Below are 23,787 nucleotides of genomic sequence, written 5' to 3'. Positions count from 1 at the left end.
GAAAAGCCTGGGAAAGACCAAGTGTTGCAAAACAATATTAATTTATCAATTTATTCATTTCTTTTATCATGGCAGATTTGGAGACTATACAGGGTAAACTGGGCACAAGAACATTTATTGTGCCCATTGAATTATTAGAAACTTGGCCCAGACAGTTCCTTATCCAAAGCTGAAACGGGCTGAAATTCACAGAACGAGCACAACATGTGAGATGTGACAGATTTTTGAAGCTCATCCACATTTTTTCGGCAACATTGTTTCAAAACAGCGCAATCAAAACCACTCACATCGCCTTGTAATGGAAAAAAATAGTTTTTTTTTAGCTCTAACTTCTGTGCCAAGACCTCTTTAAATATAAATGTTTACAGTAAAGAAAACCATATCATATGGATTGATGACAGATATACGCATTACAACAGATTCAACAGGCATTGTTACTTCAGTGATCCAGTGAACTTCAGTGGTATTGGTTTGCAGGCCAGTGTTAGCTTCACTCAGAGTGATGTTTAGGTGACAGCTCCAAGTGAGAATCAGTGCCAGTTGGGTTTATAGTGGGCTTGGAACAGACATGACAGCAGTTCTGGCTAGCTCTGACGAGTTTCAAAATATTGCAGTCTCTCTAGGGGATCTTCGTCCCTGGTGCGCACACACACACACACACACACACACACACACACACACACACACACACACACACACACAGTATGTCCAAAAAGAAAGCACAAAGAAGGAGGGTTGCTCAGCACTGCTTTTGTAAATGGTGCTCAGTGTGTAGTTAGTGTATGATTGATGTCCGTGTGTTTCAGAAAACACACACATGCAAAATTTTGTCTTTCTTTAAAGGTCTCCAGATGCAGTAGTTCTATCAAATATTTATATAGACCTTTCCATCTTTTAGGGTAACTATTACAGTAAACAGAATAGTCTGTTAATGATGTCGGAATCAGTGATTTTGGAGTAAAACAGATTAATACCAGCTGCATTGTGATCACATTTACATATACATGTGCACAGAACAAGGGCAGATAATAACACAGTAATCAAACAATTATCTGTAGGATTACTGTCTGTTATCTCCTTACTAAATCGTGTAAAGCAGTGACAGGTCTTGTTTTAATTCTCCGAGCTCAAATGTTGTCTCTCTGAATTTTGTCAATTGCTGCTTTATTAGAAATGACAGCAATGCTGTGGCTTCTTTTGAACAGTGTAAGGAATGTCAGTGCATTACAGATGAAGCTCACACTGTAGGCTCTTTATGCATATTTCACTCAATTTCTTCCTGTTTCTGTCTGCCTCTGTCCTCCAGCGCTGGCCTGCTCCTCTGACCTACAACCACAAGCTCAGTGGAACAAGCCAGGTAATGTGAGAGCTCTGTGTTCGCTTGCTGTGCTCGAACTGTTCTTTCACAGAAGCCTCTTTTACAATGCACAGCCTCTCTAGCTTCCACTCACCCTCCATCCGTCCCATCCCACGGTCCCTCCCTTCTGTGTTGACCTACTTTTCAACTGACCTGTTTATGTAGACTCCTGTCCACACCGATTAAATCTGAGTGGGATAAAAAAAAGTGCTGCTGTTGCTGTCTTCATCATTAGGAAATGTCACCTTGTCAGTGCTGCACAGATCCTGTGGCATGGCCAAAACTCATAATACGCTAGGTACTGAATAAGGGAACAAAGAGGGTACTTTGTGGTTCTGTGTGTTTTTGTTATGTGGAAGAAAGACACTGACATATTTACTTAACACAGTTACTTTTTTGTGTACAAACAGTCCTTTTCACATGCACGTATCCTTTTTTTATGGCTTCCTTCTAAATGCAGTCAATAAACAATTTGAGAAAAGCTGTATGTCATAGTGGGAGATCTCTTTCTCTTTCTCTGTCCCTCACTCCCAGACTTATTTCAGTTCCAGACATGGCCTGTCTGCTTTTAGGCACGTCTATACTTCTTTTTAGCCCAGTTACATAATATTCCCAGTAGTTTTATATATAATGGACAGTTGCTTCTTTTTCCCCCTCTGTTTTTAGGCACCTGTTGGTACGGCTTTTGCAAAATATGACAGCTAAGGCCAAAAAACTGAGTCTTACGCCAAGTCTTTTTAAATTTTAATTTTTTCCCCAGGTCCTCATAACTAGGGAACTTGGGGTTATTTATCTAGATTATGCACTTGAACATTATGGTCTGATGTCCTTCACCTGTTTTCCCTGCTTGCTGAATACACTGTAAATAATTTCGGTCATTTCTATAATAAAATACTGTGTAGTACCAAATACAATACTTTTATGGAAAAAAACATATTTACAGTGCTGTGTAAATATTTATACAATGTCAAATGACCTTACTGTAAAACTACTGTACAATTGCTGTAACTATAGTAAAGTATATAGTATAATTAGCTTTACTGCAAAACTATACAGCAAAGGCACTGAAGCAGCAAGTACATAAACCATAGTGCTGTTGAATTCTTAAATCTGATTAGCCAGAAGGTGTGCATTAATTTCTTTTAACAGCATGGCTCTGACACTAATGCTGGCTGCACAAGACACAAGTCACAAGTTTATATAAATGTGCTCATTCTGATATGTTATTGATTCCACAGTACTGGTTTCTATAGAGCCACATTGCTGTAAAACATTATGGACAAGTGTAAGTGACAAAAAAGAGAAGAAGACGCAGTGATTCATGCTGATACATTCTATTCATCTGCTTTATTTTCTTCCCCTTTGAAGGAAATGCAAAGTGTTATGATGTGTTTGATTAGTTATGACTTTTGGATACTGAACAGCAAACTCAATGTGCATGTAATTTTGAGAGAGAGAGAGAATTTTCTTCCATTCTGCTGCTGGATTTTAGCAGTAGGCTGAGTAACTAAGTAAATAGGCCAGTGTTACATCAGGAAAGTGAACATGCATAAGTAGGTCTGAGACAAAGTGTGTCAGTGTGTCAGGTCTCTCTGAGCTAACCTGACTCAGGGCTTCAGGATTTGCTCAAAGCTCTAGTGCCGTCACACTCTGCCTAATGAGGAATGCTGCCCTGTAGTAGATTAGCGCCATTCTCACAATAGGTAAATGTTTGTTTGTTCAAATCAAGGGCACATTCCATCTCACTGGAAGCAGCAGGTGTAAAACATTGGATTGTTATTTCAGATATTTTTAATGCTCTTGTTTGCATCAGTAGATGTGTTGCAAAGTATCACAAACTCTTTTTTTTTTTTTTAGAACAGAACTTAAATGGAGCGTAGTTATAAATTATAGGAAGAATACCACAATTATAAGAAATGGAAGAAACTGACCAATTGTCAGAAAAGCAACATCCTTTTTATTATTTTTTTCATTTTGCATTTGCACCCATTGTCTTTGATGTATATTAGTGTTGTAACATCATGAATCCATTTCAAAACAGTGTGACAACAATGACACAAGTCTTGTTGAATCTTTGTTTCTTTTTCAAATTATGAACAGAAAACACAAAGATCACTGAATTTAATACACGTCGATAGAATGAGGGAAAAGGCTTTGAAGAGGAGAACAGGAGAAGATGTCAGAGGTGGGTTTAAATACATGAAAACAGGACAACACTTTTCTCAAAAATCACACATAATAAAAAAAAAGCACAGAATACAGTGTCATCCAGGGTAGAAGAAATTTTACATTTATACATTAATAAGTGCTCTATGCCAGACGTGACATGTAGACTTGACTTAAAAATGAAAAACAAAAGACAGTGAATCTAAATGAGGCACATTCAAAAACAAAATACAAACAAACAAATAAAAAACAAACAAAAAACACACAAATACATTTTTATCATTAAAATAAGTTAAATATGGGAAATATGTAGGGTTTTGTCTACAACAGACATACAAGTTCTGTGAACGTCAGTGAGCCAAATGGCTTAAGTAAGGGTTCAAGGGCAGGACATCAAAATCATGGCTGCAAACTGCAGCGTCATCATACTTCTGTAACTCAGTTACCTATTTGTAAGCAGTTGGACTTGTTAAAATATTTGTATTGGTTACATTTTATTTATTTCCAGTCTTATATAATTGCTGTAATTGCACTAAAATTGTTTAATCTATGACATTCCAGATACCGCAGGTTTTTTTTTTAAAACAATTCGGGGCATTTTGAATTTCTTTAAAAAGGTAAGTTGCTGAAAACAATGAGAACTTTTAAAATAACAAATACACAATCAAAAAAGGTACTTAAATGACACCTGAACAGTAAACACAATGATATTATACAGTATTTTTGACGAATTAGTGAGTCATCTAAATCCTTTTTGCCCTTCAATTTTTTCTTTTTTTTCCAAAACAATTTGATTTTATTCTTAAAATATATATTTATATATAATAATTATATCACAGTAATATACAAACCAAGTGCTTGGACAAGAGAAAGTGGTGTCTCGGATTGTGAGTATGGTTTCAGGAACAGGAATAGGGAAAATGAAAAAGATGTATGGCAGAGGTATGAAATGTAAAGCTATTGTATTTCTTTGGTCAAGGGAATATTCCCAGAATGCTCAAATGTTTGATATGTTTTGTGGTGAACAGCTAGCCTCTGATTTGGTATAAAAATGGACACAAACCAGCAGGTATTTACAGTTAGTGAGTAGGTTAGAATGCCTCACAGATGGTTACTATTGCCATGTTTGCTGTTACCTTGACATCATGTTTTAACAAATTGTGATTGGGAAAAATGTGAAAAGATCATCCACTCCTCTCATTTGCTGCACAAGTGCTTTTGTAATTATGGGATGAGATACAGAAACAAAGCAGTCTTTACAGTATAATACAGTTTAACCAGAAGTTCTGTCTGCTTTTGGGACTGACATTTCTATATCTATGTCTCTGCTGCCCAAGCACACCAATACCAGGTGAAGGAGGATAAAGGATATGTCTGATAGCATGCTACCACAGTGGGTCCCATAGTGTCCTTCACTCTTAGTCATGCCTCCTATTCATGCTGTTGCATACACCAGGATTTTGCTTTCCACAATCCATTCTTCTTTCCTCTGTTGAAGTGGCCTGCTGGCAGAACTCTGGGGTTGGCTGGCCCTTAACCCCTGTTTCAGCCTTTCTCAACCAACCTGAAGTTGCTGGGTGGACTGAGGCAAAGCCAGGTAAGGGTGCTGAGGTAATGGATGCACATGTGCTGGTGGTGTAGGTGGAGATTCTTGAGTTGCTGATCCAGCATTACTCATAGATCTGTGCTTAAGGCGTAGTTTGTGCGGTAATGCTGTTCCTTTGACCTCTATTTGACTGTCTTTGCTTTGGCTTTGTGGGGAGGAATATGGCCCTCCAGCCAAAGGGGATTGCTGGTGATAACTGCCAGATTCAGAACAAAATGAAGATGGGCACTCATCATCAGTGGATGCATCTTTGTCAGAACTGCGGGGATCACCATCACTTAAGGAGGTGTCCTTTCCTGAGTGACCCTGATAGTACCCTTCTTTCCTGGGACCTCCTTCATAACTCAGTACCGGAGGCTCCTCATCCTGTGGGCTGTCATAGTGGTACAACTCTTCACCTCCTTGTCTGCAAAGGTCTGGCGCCATGGTCTCAGCTTTCTGACAACTACCCACAAGCCGCTGATGTTGGGCCCTGTATGCTTGTTTCATTGCTGCTTCTCCATCTGAGTATTCATAAGGCAGAGTGTCTAAAGTCTTACTTTCATGCTGACTAGATGCCTCTGATAGGCTTTCAGTGCTTTTGGTAGACCCCTCTGTAGGTTGGAGAAGGATCTGTGGCAGTTTCTGTTGAGTGATTTCCTGAGGTCTTGCATTCTCTACAGGATATGAGACACTGCTAGAGCGATACAGGATGACACTTCTTTGAGCAGTCTGCACTGGAGGGGCAGCAGCACTGACGACAGTCTCTTGGTGCTGATGCTGTTGTTGGTGGCTATGATATCCTGATTGAAAGGTGTGTTGATGATGCGCTATGGACAACTCACGACGGATGTTAAACATAATTGGTGTGGTTGTGCTGTTTGCAATGTCCATATCTATCCCTGGCCCTTCCTGCTTGATATCATAGTTCATTGGCTCTGGACTGTCACGGGAAGAACCATCAGACATATCTGAGAGAGAACCTCGAGGAGAATACTTAATTAACTGGGCAAGTCCCTCACCCCGGACAGACTGCTCAGCCTCTGAAGAATCAGAATTCATCACTTGGGAGCCACTGGAGTAGCCATTAGGGTAGAAATGACTGGAAGAAGAAGAAGAGGAGCATGCAGATGTTCCATTCATTGTTCCTCCAATTTGCTGACTCTTCTCCATATAGGAGGCTGCACTGATGAGGCCAAATCTGAGTTTCAGCTGCAGGAGTTCTGTTTTTAGACGTACATTCTCATCATTCAGTGCAATAACTCTATTCTCCAAAACCATGTCATTGAGTCTCCGTTTTTCCCGAGAGCGCTTAGCTGCTTCGTTGTTCTTGCGGCGTTTCTCCCAGTAGGAGGCATCTTTCTTCTCATCAGAGATAAACTCACGCTTGCGTCGGCAGGTCATGTTTGGCTTGGCTTTTAAAAGACGGACAGAACGAGAATTGCCCTTGGGTGAAGGAAGAGTGTTGTTATAGCCTGAGAAAGTTTCTTTATTGTCTATGGTTTTGCCGACACTGGAATTTGCTGGGCTTAAGCTTTCCATTGTTCTTTAGAGGAATCCAGTTTGGAATCTTCTTGCTACCATCGGAAATGGTTACTGATGGGAAAATAAGGGATGGGGTGGAGGGGAAAGGCGGTTATCAAGATGGCTGTAAGGTCTCCCTCCTTTCAGTAGTCTTGAATGTTGGACTAAGTAGCTGGATCAGCAAAAATCTTGTGAGGTATTTTATCTGCAGTTGGGGTCAACCTCATTGATTTTGATGAAGTTCCTATGCTAATAATTAATAAGCTTTGTTAAGTGTCCAGATTGGCTAAAAAGATCAAAAATAGGTGAGCCTCTGTGACAGTTTCCTGCATTTAACTAGTGTTAAACATCCAATGCACTCCCTAACCAGCCACTCCAACAGCCAATGGGATAAACAGGACAGAAAAAAGAAGAAAAATTCCTGAAGTCTCAAGAATGTGAAACTATTGACTTAGGGCAACTGTCACTTGTTCTTTTTGCTTGTTTTCAGGGTTTTTCCCCTTGCTTTTCAACAAGGCTATGTTAATAAGCTGGCAGAGACAGACTCCAGTGCTTGAGGCGTATTGCAGGATGTAGGTCACTCAGTCTGTCTCAGCTTGTCAGACAGTGGGGAGGGGTGCAACCTATATCTGAGCCTCCAGATGGCTATGTATTGGAAGGCTGTGGACACAAAAGCAAAAACATAGCTCTGTTAATTCCTTGAGAAGAACATAAACACTCAGTCTTCAACTTGTTTTTTTCTCCCAGAACATTTCCCCCAGTACATCTAGAGAATTGAAGGATTTAGGAATATTTTTTTTTATTGGGAGACCCTCACCTAATCCTGTGCTTAGCATGTCTGGCTTTAGTTGGATGGTTTCCCATGGCAACCCTCGATAGTCTCTTGTGCAGGCCTAACCACTGTCTGACCTTTTAGCCTTGCTATTGATCTCCTCTGTCTATGACCCATGACCTCTGTTCTCCATCTAAATGTTGCCTATTATAATTAGGCTAACAAAAGAGAGCGAGAGCTCACAGGAATTTTACATAACAAAAAAAAAAAGACAATGCTGTCTTAGTAACTCTGTTTTAATTCCTACAACCTGACATCTCTTAAATCAATTTGTTTGACTCACCAACTGTAAATGCTTACAGCATTAATCTCCCTTGTGCAAAATTCCCCTACAGGATTGAGAACTGTGACCATAACTGCATGTCTGGCAAGCATTAACAATGAGCACATGATTTGTTTTTACATTCTGAAACACTAGCCTGTATTACATCAGAGTGGAGAAATCAAAGCAAGGCTGAAGCACATGCTTTTTAAAACATTAACATGTTACTCCTTCTCTTCTTTGGGTGCACAGCCTGAATAATATGATAAAGAGATCTGGTATAGCTTTTAACAGATCTTACAGGTGCAACCATATAGTTTTCTACGGGTCAAGGGATAGATTCCAAAACAGCCAGGCAGAAAAAACAAAAACCAGGCAGGTCGAGTGTACTTATTTTCTGGGGATAAATCATTAAATCGCTATCAGATGACAGCTGATGAAGGGCCAGATCTATTTGTTTAACAATGAAGAACAGGCAAGACTCTCACTGATGAATTAGGTCAGTTGAATGGCCTAGACAGGCTCCACTGCCTGTGTTTGGAAACGGGTGACAAGGGAATGTTCTGTCAACTTAACTAACACTCTGGGGAGGTAACAAGGTTCCACCTGGCCAGAGCAAGCTCTGTGGAAAATATAATGACAGCAAGTGACTTTGAATTTACATCTGCTGTTTTCCTATTTCTGATGTCCTATAATGGCAGAACACACAACAGCTTGTTGTGTCAAATAAAAATGGGTTCAAATGGACACACTTAAGGGCTCAAGTGACAGATCTTGGAGTGCTTGGAGATAAATTCAGTAATTGTACCTGCATTTAATATTGTGCTCAATGAAGACTTAGTTTAATAACTCATAGGAGCCCAAAAGGCACAGATCATAATACAGTACTTGCTGCAATGAAATAACATTTTTTTTTGCTTTCTAATCTCACAATCTGGGAACCTTTTCTTTGGCATTATCTCATCATAATATGTGACATTATTTACCTGATAATAAATTCTCCCAAGCTTTACTTTAAAAATCTTTTCTCATCTGGTAAGAAATTTCCAGCTACAAAAAGCTGATAATAAGCAGCAAGTGACTATAAGAACAAAATCTTTCAAGTTTAAGAATAATCTAGGAATTTTATGTTAAACTTTTCTAAATATGTTAAAGCTCGCAAGAGTTCATGGGTAATGAGGTCAAATAGACAGATGTCACGCCAGGATTATACACTAGTTAATCTAATATTCAGAGTTTAGAGTCCTGAAGCCACATAACTAAGGGTTAAAGAAAGAGAGACTCTTTCCCTTGCTGGCCCACTAACCCAGAAACTGGGCAGCGCGTGAGACAAGGCTGTGCTCAAATATAGGTCAGGAATGCTTCAGCAAGAGCTGGAGCTAGAAAATGAGTGGGAGGGGTCAGATATTTAGCTAAAAATAGAGGGAGGTGAGCAAAAGATTGAGGGAGACTGAGACGAAGAACGAGACAGACAAAGAGGAAAAAAGGGAGGGGGAAAATAATGGTTCATAGATGATTGCAGTCAGAAGACAGACTTGAATACAAGTAGTGCTAACAAAGGGCCACCCCACTATCTCCAAAGGAGAGATAACTGAGTGATTACAAAAATAAGGATTTATGTATCATCGCCAAACCGTGCACAAGTCATTTCCATTTGGCTTATCAAATTTGACCAAATAATAACACATTATGTTCGGAAATGCTACTGCTTACTGTGAAAGTAAAGGACTCTTCCGTAATATCTGTGATTCTTGAAATAAACACTGTACCTATGTAGCCCTATTTTTAATATCAAATACAAATGGTTGTTGCAAGCAACTACTTAATACCATCAGTGAAATCACTTTAAGACCAGGTTAGGTTTTCCTAAAGTATTCCCAAGGACCAGACATCATTAATGGTGACTGAGACAAAGGATCTTGCACTTCTTGATCATTTGGGGGGTGGGGGTGGTTGGAGTAATCATAGACAAATCCAGCATCATATTAATAATGTGGTGATCACCTCTGACAACAACCCTATCTTCATGTGTTGTAGTGTGGATGCAGTCTTACAGACACAATAAAGAGACACTGCTGTAGTCAAAGGTTGGGGTGAGGCATGGAAACTAATTTGATGCAGTTGCTGCACATGTTGCGTTGGGGTTTCTTTTAAGTAATGGAAATAGCAATGGCCAAGCTCCTGACCCCATGGGTCAAATTATAATTGTCGGGGGGGGGGGGGGGGGGGGGGGGGCTTAAATCCCATGGTTGGGCTCACCTTTTTTTTTTTTTAAAGAAAAGAACAATTCATGCCTGCTGAGTTTTGTAGAGTTTTCAGACATATGCACTGTCATTTTCCACTTTTAAATCCATCAATATTGTACTTTGGCTCTTTATTTACTAACTTCAGAAGCTGGAAGAGGTAATCACACTCAAGCAGATCAGACTGATTTGTGAGAAAAAAAAATCAGTCTTGTTTGTTTTTTGGTTAGTGTTTGACTGTATGAGAAAGCGAATGTACTCTAGTTCTTGATTTTGCAAGCTCATTTCCAATGCAAATACAATCCCATCAATATTCATGTAGGTTCACTTGGGGTACTAGGTACATTTAGTGAATCCGGTTTTGTAAAAAAAAATTCACAAACAATTTTTTTCTTTAATGTAGGCCTATTTAATTGCTTTATACACTTCTGCTGTCTAATGGAATGACAGGGCAGAAGCTATTCCCAAACTTACTGGTCCAGTGCAGACCCTAGGCCATTCTACGCTACACTTTAGGTCAATAAAATCACACTGCTAATAAGATAATTATTTTAAATGCTTAAGAAAGGTATGACAACAATTCGAAATGATGTACAGTAATGATGATGATAGCACACAAGGACACGCCCTTTTCCCGTTGTGTGTCTTCTTTGTGAGCATTTCAGCACATGGTGGAGTGCTTATTCTGGTTTCATCTGATGGAGGACATGTTCCCTCCTTTTGACAAACATGACCTACATTCATGTGTGTGTGTGTGTGAGACCACACACACACACACACACACACACACACAGGGCCTCAGAATACATGGGGGTTTCCGTCGATTGCATCATCTTTTGTCCGGCTCAGACCATTTAATTAATTCAGAACTGGAAAATGTGTCCCATGTGTTTATACCGCAAAGGCAAACAAGCGATCCGATATATTAATCAGAGTGTAATCGTATCGCGTATAGTATGAGTACAGTGTGAGTACAGTATGAGCTCCAGGAGTGTAGTAGCCTAATGAAAATGGGTTTTCATCACCACCTGCAACATTTTACCTTTTTGTTTTTTGTCCATTTATGTCATGGAACACCCGACTGAGTATCTCAGTATGACACAATATTAATCCACTAACTAAGTATTACAGTCGGCTGTTATGAGATTTTGAATTTTCTACTAATTGTTGTGACTTTCGTATTGCGTAAACACAACAGATTAGCGAGATTTCTGCAACGCGGTTTCCTTTAAAAAACAATTCACGCCTTATATTCCAGGAATAGGATAGATGTCCCTGAGACAACACCTGAACTTAGTGAAAGTAGGTTACTAGGCTAGTTTTGGACACAAAGCACACACTCGGTAGCCGTAAGCTAGCAATCGCTTCAGCTAACCGCAGAACCGCACTCAGAGATTTATAAAACATACAGGTATATCCAGGTGTGGTTTAAGAGTATAAACAGAGCTGGATGAAGTAAAACACTGCCAGTTTAGTTAGCTTTGGCTTCAGATAACTGGTTCCAGTCTGTTTAGTTCAAAAGTTCTGGACAGTCACTTCTCCTTCAGCCACAGTCAACAGTAGCGCCATAAACAAGGCGACTATTGGGGTGTAGGAGAGGCTAATTCTCCCCGGGGCTGGAAGGAAAGGGTTAACGGGTTGGCTCGACACCACCGCGTTCACCTTTCTCGGGACTGCAGGTCACACGTGACGGCCAGAAGCGTGTCATCATCATCATCTCTGCATGTTAAACCGGAATCAAAAAGTGCTTCTCATTTTATCCGGTACATCACACCCAGGAAAATGATGCCACAATTAAATGCCAGGAGTAAATTTAGGCTACTATTAACTCGTCCACGTGCCAAACCCATCAGTCATGAAAGCCCTAAAAGGTTATCCATAACCTCGTGCACTGGTTCCTGAGCAGAAATCCCGCACAGGAACATGGAGACGGGGCTCCAAGCCTCGCCTTGACATTGAGAAAATACACCCAGACAGACCACGAGCTGGATGTGGAACGTTAAGGACACAGCATGGAACAAAAGCCTGTAGCAGCCTATTCGACTCTGTAGTCGTGCGTGCGTGCGCGAGCGAGCGAGCGCTTTCTCGTATGCAAGGGGGGAAAAAAGGAACATTTTAAACAATAACATTTGGCATCTTACGTCATAATATGAATATTCCGACCCGCGTGTTTATTGTGTTGCCGCCGCTGGCTGGTATTGCAGCTGCTGACTTCCAATAAAACCAATACACAATACACAATAAAACCAAAATTATACCTGATTGATAAAAAAAAAAAACCCAACAACTTACCGTTGGTGCTTTAAACGCGTATCCAAATTAACACACAATACAGCCGCTGGTTGCTCTGTAGCCGGTGTGTCGGATAGGTAGAAACTGATAAGACATGCAAAGTGTCACGATTCTCCTTTCTCGTTCAGCGTTCTGTTCTTCTCTCCTTTGCTCTGCTCGTATGCAGGCACGCGTTCAGTGTGACTCGTATTTTGGTTCCTCGTGTTGTGTTGAGGCGCTCCAATGTCCTCCCTCCCTCGCTGTGCTGGAAATATATGTTAGTAGGTCACAGTTGCATAACTAGTTGCATAACATTCTCTCTCTCTCTCTCCTCTCTCTCTCTCAGTCCATCCTCGAACCATGTTGCAGCAGAGAGCAGGGAGGGACTAGGCACGTAGCCAGACGTGCTCCATGCATATAATAAGGTTACCAGAGAGAGAGGGAGAGAGATCCTGGAACCCAGAGAACAGAAGACATTTTTAGAAACAAGCCCTCACAGAGACGATATAAAAAGAAACGGTTGGGAGAGGCTTGCGGGAGGGGAGCACTGATCCCTCTGACACTATACTAATTCAGATTTCAAGATATAGAAACAGTGCATGCACATGCAAGCGGTTTGTTTGTTTGTTTGTTTATTTATTTACTACAGGATGTACATTTTTAAAACGACCGTTCACTTAAGTACAAAGATTAAATCTGAGCGTTCACATGCTTTCTTAATCAGGATCTGGCCCACAAATAAGACACAGAAGAAACAGTAGGCCACAAATAACAACCTCTAATCTCAACACGTGCCAGAGTACAAGTCTTTTATCGTATGAGTGTATATCCATATATATATTCCATATATTCCTGTATATCCATATGCTTGTCTCACTGCATTGCTGTCCCCTCAGTGTTAGGCAATATGTGCAAGATAAAATAAGTGGTTAGGCCCGTGAAACCATTTCCCCCCTCCAGACAAGTATTATTTGCAAATTGTCAAGCACTCAACAAACTTATGTGAATACAAAAGATGTCTTATAACCGTCTGGAGTCTGTCTGGTGAGGTTAGATTAATCACTAGAAATAACCATGGGTTTTTAATGGAAAATTATATAACAAGCACCAACAAGACCTCCATTGCTTTTGTAAGCAAGCCACTGAACAATTAAATGTGCTCTAAAGAGAAACCCTTCCCATGTTTTGACTCACGAATGCCTGTGAGGAAAATAAAAGAGACGTAACATCCCATCTTAAATTACAGTCTGATGACACCTCAGCATGAAGATGATGGATTTATTTTAAACTGCATGGGTCTGGTAATTACAGTATTTGACCATCTTTTATGTTTCCACAAAGCTGTCTTGTCCATCACAGCTCAGCTAATGCTGAAAGTTCTATATTTTCACATAAATGAAAGAAATGCATCTATAATTTGTTTAACCCTCAACTTCTGGCCTTTCATTTCTTTTGTCTGTCAGTGGTGGCATTCACAGCAGCATTGCGATGGCCTTGAACTTGCCAGTTCTCTTGCTCCCCCTTCTTCTCATTGGTCCCGCCCACTCCCCCATGTACCCCACCCTACCCCACCCAGCTTCATGGGTAGGCGGTTCCCATGGTAACTGTCATCAAGCCTGCCTAGTAACAGCCATGGTCTCATGCTGCATAAAGTGTGAAGGGGGTCGGAGGAGCGAAGAGGCTCAGGATTGTGTGTGTGTGTGTGTGTGTGTGTGTGTGTGTGTGTGTGTGTGTGTGTGTGTGTGTGTGTGTGTGAGATGAAGGGAGGCACTGGAATCTTCATTAAAACAAGCTCTTTTAGCTGAGCTCCACTGCCACTCAATTCTTGGCACCCCAGGATGACCTAATTTTATATGAAGCTGAGCTCTCCCCCAAATGGAAGAAGTTAATAAAAAGATTTGCTCAGCAGCACTGATGGTCACATGTTTTTAGAATGGTCCTCATTTTAGAACAGGATTGACACAGAACCCCTGGGATTTTCATGTTCTTTCACAGGAACATGAGAGAGTTTTGTGTCTTATGTTTTCTTTCTTTCTTTCTTTCTTTCTTTCTTTCTTTCTTTCTTTCTTTCTTTCTTTCTTTTTTTAATCTAGAATAAAATTAGTCATGTATTCTTTTAAATCTGTGAAATGCTTATTTTCTGATATGAGGCTGAGCACTGTACTACATTAAATCTTTTTTTTAACCATTCCTAAATGATTAAACTGCCAAAAATGTGCAAAGACATATTAGAACAAAATAGTGACCTTACTATTTCATTCTGTGAAGGATAATATGCAACAAAACTTATCATTATTTGTCTGAGGTAACATTGGTTCATACTTTAATTGCTTTGTTCACACTGTAGTTAGGCTTTATGTAGACTCAGTCAATCCATATTCATTAAAAGACTTTAAAATCGCATATGATAAGCGCTGCATTACATCAACTGTTTCAAGACTGAGCTAAGGAGTAATAAAAGAATTACGTAATTGCTGCCCTCTTGTGGATGAAGAATATATTTGTAGAAATTAATCCTGATTATGAATATCGCTTCCCTGCCATACACAGGTCTGGCTGACTCTTCAGTAAATAATTTGGTCAGATGCTGTTACAGACTCCATAGCTATATTGTTTGGATTTAGTGAAGACTGACTAAATAAATGTTGTGCAACCAGCTTTATTTTACTACTATATAGACACTGTAGATAATGGAGTTACTATTCAGTTATTACAACCCCAGTTCCAAAAAAAGAAAAAAAAAGTTGGAATGCTGTGTAAAATGTAAATATAAACTGAATGCAATGATTTGAAAAATCCTTTTCGACTTGTATTCAATTGAATACAATACAAAGACAAGATATTTCATCTTCAAACTGGTAAACTTTTTTTTTTGGTAAATATACACACATTCTGAATTTGATACCTGCAACACGTTCCGAAAAAGTTGGGACAGGGGCATGTTTATCACTGTGTTACATCATCTTTTCTTTTAACAACACTCAGTAAGCAACTGAGAACTGAGGACAGAAATTGTTGAAGTTTCAACCATGAAATTCTTTCCCATTCCTGCTTGATATACAATTTAAGCTGCTCAACAATCTGGGGTCTTCACTGACATATTTTGCCTCTCATAATGCGCTGCACATTTTCAAAGGGAGGCAGGTAGGCCAGTTTAGCCCCTGCACTCTTTTACTATGAAGCCACACTGTTGTAACATGTGCAGAATGTGGCTTGGCTTTGTCTTGCTGGAATAAGCAGGGACGTCCCTGAAAAAGACATTGTCTGGATGGCAGCATATGTTGCTCCAAAATCTGTATATACCTTTCAGCAATAATGGTGCCTTCACAGATGTGCAAATTACCCATGCCATGGGCACTAACACTCCCCATACCATCACTGATGCTGACTTTTGATCTTTGTGCTGGTAACAGCCTTTTCCTCTTTAGCCTGGAGGACACAACATCCATGATTTTCAAAAACAATTTGAAAGATGGACTCATCAGACTATAGCACACTTTTTCACTTTGTGTCAGTCCATCTCAGATGAGCTCAGGGCCAAAGAATTTGGCTGTGTTTTTGGATGTTGTTGATATATGGCTTTCACTTTGCATGGTTGTTGCAGCAACAAGCTGTGTTTACTGACAATGATTTTCCGAAGTATTCCCAAGCCCATGTAGGAATATCCTTTATACAGTCATGTCATTTTTTAATGCAGTGCTGCCTGAGGGATCAAAGGTCATGGAAATTCAATGTTGGTTTTTGGCCTTATCCTTTACATGCAGAGATTTCTCTGGATTCTCTGAATCTTTTGATGATGTTATAGATTGCCGATGGTGAAATCCCTAAATGCCTTGCAATTGTATGTTGAGAAACATTGTTCTTAAACTGTTGGGAGTATTTGCCCACACAGTTTTTCACAAAGTGGTGAACCTCGACTCATCCTTGCTTGTGGATGACTGAGGCTTTCCAATTACCAATTAACCTGTTTACCTGTAAAATATTTCAAACAGGTGTTTCTGTTTGGTCCTGCAAGAGCTGCGTGAATGCCAAACGCAGGTAGCAAGCTGTGTCAGTCAGTTACAGGTGTGTTTCTGCCACAGGCTACATCTAATACTATGAGGACATTTTCACTGCAGTTCAGGAATTTTGGATTGTTTGTGTTTACTTTTGGTAATTTTAATATGCAGTCCAGTGACATACTGTACATTCTATCTTGATTCCTTACTGTTTATCGACCTACTGTGCAGCACCAGAGCTTACATGAAATAATTAGAAAGATATGTACTGTATATTCTTAGACAGCATTTAAGTTATTACATACTTCTGATTTACACATGGAAAAAATATATACTGTATATTCTTAATGGATGTTTGACTGCAAAGAAGGAAAACTTTATATACGTTGTCAAATATTTATTCACATATAAAAACACTGAACACACACATAAATACACAAGGCAATACAGGTTTTTGCCACCATTATACACATTACAGTGTAGTTTTAATTACTAGTTACATACAATCCTGATTTCAGATGGCAGTAACAAGCAGTATAAAGGGGGGAAATTCAGGAAAAGGCATTTATGTAATGTGTTGGGCTATGATACTATGATATTCTGCATTCCAACAATTCATCTTGACAAATCATGACACATCATGATTGATTGTATTTTTTTTTACTGATGCTGTATAAAGTGACACTGAGTTTAAGAAAGGTGCTATACAAATATGTATTATTATTATTATTATTATTATTATTATTATTATTATTATTATTATTAATAAAATTGTACCAATCTAAAATAATAGCAAAAATACTCCAGACCTATTTTGGTCTTTCCTAATTTTTTTCTCCATTTAATGAAAGCTTGGTGCAGTCATTAGTATTTGCACACTGAAAAAAAAAAGAAAAAAAAAATTAAATCGATGACAGATGGGATATTTACCTGTAAACACAATCAGCACCAAATTAATATCCTATGCATTTTCAAATCCATAAACCTGACATACATCAGCAGAGCTGTCACTGAACATGGGAATGTTGTGCTAAATATGGATGATACGCTTTGGTTTGGTGACCCACTGGAGTTTAGCAGTAATGTCTGTGTGGAATGACTGAAGTCTTATAGGTAAGAGCCTGCTGGTAGAGCAAGAAACGTCCTCTCCCTGGTATGAGGGGTTACACATACAGTGATATCCATACTTTATCTCCATCTCACACGAACCCTGCCTACTTTTATTCTCTCTTCCTGTCATGAAACTAGTTAAAGAATCTGAAGGATAGTCTAGGACTACTAGAGTCATGACCATGCCTTACAATTCAGTTTCAACACTGTTCTGAATAACCACCTTATGATTTATTGTTTATGGTTTGGTCTGGCTCGGAAAGACCAAGCTCCCTATACTGAGTCTGTTGTAGAGAGCTGAGATTTTAGTTCATTTTAGAGAGCTGTTCAGAGAAGAGCTTCTTGAGCTGTGCCACTTCCTCGCCAAGGGAGCTAAGCTGAGATTTAAGCATACTGTTCTCAGCATGGTAATATGCCTCGCTGTGGTTCCCATGTGGCTGACCACTGCTGAAACCACCCACTGGGCCGCTGTGTTGATGAGGGAGTATTTTTCGAGATTCATCTCCTTCATGCTGTGACCAGAGCCGAGCCCCTTCACCCAGGCCAAACGGGAAATGATTTCTGGGGTTTTCCCGTCCTCCTGTGTGCTGCACTGGACTACGTCTTTCACTGGAGTTCTCGCCATCACCGCTGCCTGGACACTTGAAGCGTAATTTGTGTGGGAGACTCTTCATACCTTCCACTGAGTCTCCATTTCCAGAGACTGTGGAGGTGTGTGTTGTTGACACTTGTGCCACAAGTGTATCAGGGGCAGGAGAGTGGTGATATTCACAGCCCAACTCATCAGATCTGTTTGGAGACAGTTTGCCATGATCGCTCAGCCGGTCCTCAAAAAACACAGGACTTCCAACACTGGAGCCTCCAGGAGTTGAGAAGCCTGAGTCCTCGGACATGCTGCCATTCTCCCTGATACCTCGTCCCACATGGAATAGAGTCTGAGTGGAATTCGGATGGGGCACCACAGTAGTACTGGGGTGAAGCCCATCTTCGCGGAGTAGGTAATAATGTGAGTTGGCAGCTTGAGGAACACACGGGGTTGTGGTAGTTAGCGGAAGGATGCTTGCATTCGAGGGTTCTTTAACCAAGCCAAAGCGATATTTGAGTGCTAGCAGTTCTGCTCTGAGCCTGGCGTTCTCCTCAAGCAGCCCAAGTACACGGTTCTCTAGCACCATGTCATTGACGCGCCGCTTCTCCCGCGAGCGCTTGGCTGCTTCGTTGTTCTTCTTGCGCTTGTCCCAGTACCCTTCATCCTTCTTCTCCTGGGGGATGAACTCACGCTTACGCCTCAGTGTGCTTCCACCCGGGGTCACCTCTTTGCGTTTTAATGCTGATGTACGGCCTAACAATGAGCGAGCCAGCAGGCTGCTCGATGTTAGAATGGAGACAGCCTCCTCTGTGAAAGACATTGTGCTGCTTTGGGTTGCCACATCTAATCCTAGCATTCCTGTGCTCACAGCCTCCACAGCTGGCAGCACCCCTGCATTCTGCTCTCTCATTTCTTGAGAACCTTCTTCAAACATACTTGGAATAAAACTGTCAAGTCACACGAGTCTCCTTTTTAATTTAGGCCAGCTTCAGCTTTGTTTGTATAACACCTCCACCTAGAGGCCACACAGAGAAAAAAAAAAGTCTTGAATCGTTACGTAAGAGCCATTACAACACAATGTTATGTAACTCAGAAGATGTTTCCAGTAAGCCAGAGTACATTTGTGCAACATGTCGTAATCGAGCCAAAAGACCTTCGGCTATATTTACTGTTTGCCTGCTACCTCTTAAAGGCAAAGTCAGAGTTTATAACAGTATGTTAAGAATTTTAAGCTATCTGTCTGTTTGTAAAGAGTGCTTTGTGGTGTTGAGAACCGAATACCTCATCATGCTTGTGAAATAACTGCACAATTTCATACATTTTTATACATGTAATAGGCTAGATTTCTGTACTACAGTTCTTAATTTGGGGTTCAGACATACAGGAACGTTGAGTGCATGACGTCACGCTATAATGCTGAAAAGTGACTTCTAGGAATTGTGCTGACCTCAGCACAGTGTGTCCTGGTGTCTGGGTTTAGTGCAACCAACTATCCTGTCCTCGGACAACTAGAAGTGCTAACAGATAATACAATATAATAACCACTGATCATCCAGACCTCAATGGTATTAAAAATACACATAGACTACTGAAGATACACAAAGTTTTCAGACATCTGCTAGTTTGTTTTTATTCTTTAGAGCCAAAACAACGGCACAAACTTATTTGTTGTCCAAAAGCAGACATCTGTGAAAATACTTTTGCTAGGCGATTATCTCGGTGTCACGTGACATTGCAGAATTAAATACATCAATTATTTTGTTAGAACGTCAACAGCATGTTAGTGGAGCTGCAATTCAACACCTCACACATACTCAACTTACATCACTTTATATCAGTGATACCTGTTTTACACACTTAAATCATTCGTAAAGCAGTTTCACGATTGTGAGAAAATCAAACAAAGCTTGACGCGCGAGATTTTCTTGGCAATGCACCAAAACTTTCATTTTGCATTTGGGGAAATTGTCAAATCCTGTCTGTTAAAGTTCCCGAATAAAAACACAGCAGATCAGTGTCCAGGCTGTTACTATGCGTGCTTACCTTTAAAATGATCTCAGAAGTCCTATCCTGGGAAAAATTACAGGTTAAAGCGAAAAGCGTTTGCTTCCAAGTGAAGGCAGCTGTTTGTTTGTTTTTCAGTAGACTGAAGGATTTAGGAAATTAAACGTGTCACAAGGTGTAAACTGTTACAGAATGTCATCTGCTGTGCTGCTACCTTTCCTGGCTCGACTGTGCCCCGTTTGAACGCCGCAGCTCCTATTTGTAGCTTTGCATGTGGAGTTCAGCCGAGGACGCTCTCTATCCTTGCCTGAACCAGCGGCTCTCCAGTGAGTCGGCTCCTTTATGAACGATTCGTTAGTCGGGAAATCCGATTCTCAAGAACAATTTTTTTTTTTTTGCGTGTGTGTGTTTTTCCTGTGTGAGACAGGTTTTCATGACTGTGTTTTGTGATATGAAAGAAACAGAAATGCACTTAATTACACAAAGTAGCGTGTACTGTAAATGTTTAGAACCATTTAAAGGTCATTAGTAGGCTCTTTAGTGTACTTGTCCTTGTGGGAATTGTTGTCACTTCAGTTTAGGGTTGTTTTACAATCAGAGTACAAAGTTTGTGTCACAGGGGTCCAAAATTCAAATTGATTCAAACTGGTTCTTGTACCAGTTTTTAAGTGAAGGACAAGTTAAAGAACATGTAAAGAATGTAAAGAATGTAAGGTTTGGGTGACCCCAAACCTTTGAACGGTAGTGTATGTGTATGGTAGTTTTGTGTAATCTGCTATAAGATAAAGAAAAGTAGCAAAAATGTTATCAAAGACTCATCTCATCTCATTATCTCTAGCCGCTTTATCCTTCTACAGGGTCACAGGCAAGCTGGAGCCTATCCCAGCTGACTACGGGCGAAAGGCGGGGTACACCCTGGACAAGTCGCCAGGTCATCACAGGGCTGACACATAGACACAGACAACCATTCACACCTACGGTCAATTTAGAGTCACCAGTTAACCTAACCTGCATGTCTTTGGACTGTGGGGGAAACCGAAGCACCCGGAGGAAACCCACGCAGACACGGGGAGAACATGCAAACTCCGCACAGAAAGGCCCTCACTGGCCACGGGGCTCGAACCCAGGACCTTCTTGCTGTGAGGCGACAGCGCTAACCACTACACCACCGTGCCGCCCGTTATCAAAGACTCCTTGTCAAAAAATAGCTGATAGAAATAAAATTCCAACAGTTAAGAAATTGTTAGTAGTCCATAACATTCACGTAATGTTATAGCATGTTCATTAACTATTTAGGTTTTTTTTCTAAGTAAATTAAGTGTAGCTTTAAGCAGGGCTGGGAGAAACAAATGAAGTGATTCTTGGAGAGGACATTTTTTTTTTGACAATTCAGAATCCACTACATCCATATAAGGCTGTAAGCTTTGTGTTAATTGTCTCTAATATTTATGTCCCAATATCTTGACCACATTTTAGGATGAAAATAATCATTTTAGATATGTTATTTTATATTGAAAAATTAGCTGTCTTGGAGAGGACATTTTTTGGACACAATTACATACTAATTTGATCAAAATACTCTGAAAACTTACTGGCATTCAACATTAAAACTTAACTATGTTTCCAATGATATGGAACCAAATATTTGTTTTATGGTATAAAGAATGATTTAAGTGCATCCCTTTGGGAGCTACCTGTGGTCAAAAAAGCACTTTTTCTAAATGACACGAGTAATTTTGCTAAATATGACATATATTGCCATACATTCACCAAAAATAACGTTATCACCAAATTATTTTTTGCATGGTAAATAGAGCTATCACAGGGCTACAATAAACAACCAAGTTTATTTAGTCAAGTCTTTTGATATTGAAGATAATAAGTGTTAAATGTGATTTTTAGCTTGCGTACCCTGATTGTAAAACAACCCTCTAGGCAACAGCATGTGGTGTGCATGCTAACTGAAAATGCAGGATGTTATCCAGCACTTAAGTACAACTCCAAATCAGAAAAAGTTTGGATGGTATGAAATTGATATTAAACCTGAAAACAACAATTTGTAAGTAATCTTTGTCCTCTGTCGCATTCAAAACAATACAACAGCACCTTATTTGATGTTCTACCTCATGAAATTTGTTGCTTTTTCAAAATAAACACTTACAGTGGTGCTTGAAAGTTTGTGACCCTTTTAGAATTTTCTACATAAATATGACCCAAAAAACATCATCAGATTTTCACACAAGTCCTAATAGTAGATAAAGAGAACCCAGTTAAACAAATGAGACAAAAATATTATACTCTGTCATTTATTTATTGAGGGTGGCACGGTGGTGTAATGGTTAGTGCTGTCGCCTCACAGCAAGAAGGTCCGGGTTTGAGCCCTGTGGCCGGCGAGGGCCTTTCTGTGTGGAGTTTGCATGTTCTCCCCGTGTCCGCATAGGTTTCTTCCGGGTGCTCCGGTTTCCCCCGCAGTCCAAAGACATGCAGGTTAGGTTAACTGGTGACTCTAAATTGACCATAGGTGTGAATGTGAGTGTGAATGGTTGTCTGTGTCTGTGTGTCAGCCCTATGATGACCTGGTGACTTGTCCAGGGCGTACCCCGCCTTTCGCCCATAGTCAGCTGGGATAGGCTCCAGCTTGCCTGCGACCCTGTAGAACAGGATAAAGCGGCTAGAGATAATGAGATGAGAATGACATTTATTTATTGAGGAAAATGATCCAATATTATATATCTGTGAGTGGCAAAAGTATGTGAACCTTTGCTTTCAGTATCTGGTGTGACCCCCTTGTGCAGCAATAACTGCAACTAAACATTTCCGGTAACTGTTGATCCATCCTGCACACCGGCTTGGAGGAATTTTAGCCCATTCCTCTGTACAGAACAACTTCAACTCTGAGATGTTGGTAGGTTTCCTAACATGAACTGCTCACTTCAGGTCCTTCCACAACATTTTGATTGGATTAAGGTCAGGATTTTAACTTGGCCATTCCAAAACATTAACTTTATTCTTCTTTAACCATTCTTTGGTAGAACGACTTGTGTGCTTAGGGTTGTTGTCTTGTTGCATGACCCACCTTCTCTTGAGATTCAGTTCATGGACAGATGTCCTGGCATTTTCCTTTAGAATTCACTGGTATAATTCAGAATTCATTGTTCCATCAATGATGGCAAGCCGTCCTGGCCCAGATGCAGCAAAACAGGCCCAAACCATGATACTACCACCACCATGTTTCACAGATGGGATAAAGTTCTTATGCTGGAATGCAGTGTTTTCCTTTCTCCAAACATAATGCTTCTCATTTAAACCAAAAAGTTCTATTTTGGTCTCATCAGTCCACAAAATATTTTTCCAATAGCCTTCTGGCTGGTCCACGTGATCTTTAGCAAAGTGCAGACGAGCAGCAATGTTCTTTTTGGAGAGCAGTGGCTTTCTCCTTGCAACCCTGCCATGCACACCATTGTTGTTCAGTGTTCTCCTGATGGTGGACTCATGAACATTAACATTAGCCAATGTGAGAGAGGCCTTCAGTTGCTTAGAAGTTACCCTGGGGTCCTTTGTGACCTCGCCAACTATTACATGCCTTGCTCTTGGAGTGATCTTTGTTGGTCAACCACTCCTGGGGAGGGTAACAAATGTCTTGAATTGCCTCCATTTGTACACAATCTGTCTGACTGTGGATTGGTGGAGTCTAAACTCTTTAGAGATGGTTTTGTAACCTTTTCCAGCCTGATGAGCATCAACAACGCTTTTTCTGAGGTCCTCAGAAATCTCCTTTGTTCGTGCCAAACATGTGTTGTGAAGATCAGACTTTGATTGATCCCTGTTCTTTAAATAAAACAGGGTGCC

General features: G+C 40.3%; 2 protein-coding genes across 3 annotated transcripts; both read right to left on the bottom strand.

Moving 5' to 3' along the window:
- Positions 1–3,291: 3,291 nt before the first annotated feature.
- Positions 3,292–12,565, bottom strand: nfil3-2 (nuclear factor, interleukin 3 regulated, member 2). Its single transcript, XM_060902587.1, has 2 exons — positions 12,262–12,565; positions 3,292–7,292 (listed from the first exon to the last, which is right to left on the bottom strand). Exon 2 carries the CDS (start codon positions 6,648–6,650, stop codon positions 5,079–5,081), a length of 1,572 nt encoding a protein of 523 aa, XP_060758570.1. The 5' UTR covers positions 6,651–7,292; positions 12,262–12,565; the 3' UTR covers positions 3,292–5,078.
- A 4,063-nt stretch (positions 12,566–16,628) lies between these two features.
- On the bottom strand, positions 16,629–20,262 carry nfil3-6 (nuclear factor, interleukin 3 regulated, member 6). Of its 2 annotated transcripts, none has more exons than XM_060901552.1 (2): positions 19,978–20,262; positions 16,629–18,949 (listed from the first exon to the last, which is right to left on the bottom strand). In XM_060901552.1, exon 2 carries the CDS (start codon positions 18,866–18,868, stop codon positions 17,654–17,656), a length of 1,215 nt encoding a protein of 404 aa, XP_060757535.1. In that variant the 5' UTR covers positions 18,869–18,949; positions 19,978–20,262; the 3' UTR covers positions 16,629–17,653. The 2 variants fall into 2 exon arrangements, with proteins under 2 accessions (XP_060757535.1, XP_060757536.1); XM_060901553.1 differs by having other exon boundaries at positions 20,153–20,252.
- Between the last annotated feature and the right edge of the window lie 3,525 nt (positions 20,263–23,787).

Source organism: Neoarius graeffei, chromosome 20 (assembly GCF_027579695.1).
Source record: "Neoarius graeffei isolate fNeoGra1 chromosome 20, fNeoGra1.pri, whole genome shotgun sequence".
Lineage (NCBI taxonomy): Eukaryota > Metazoa > Chordata > Actinopteri > Siluriformes > Ariidae > Neoarius > Neoarius graeffei.
The sequence above is the reverse complement of the archived record's forward strand: the minus strand, read 5'-3'. Positions and strand labels throughout refer to the sequence as shown.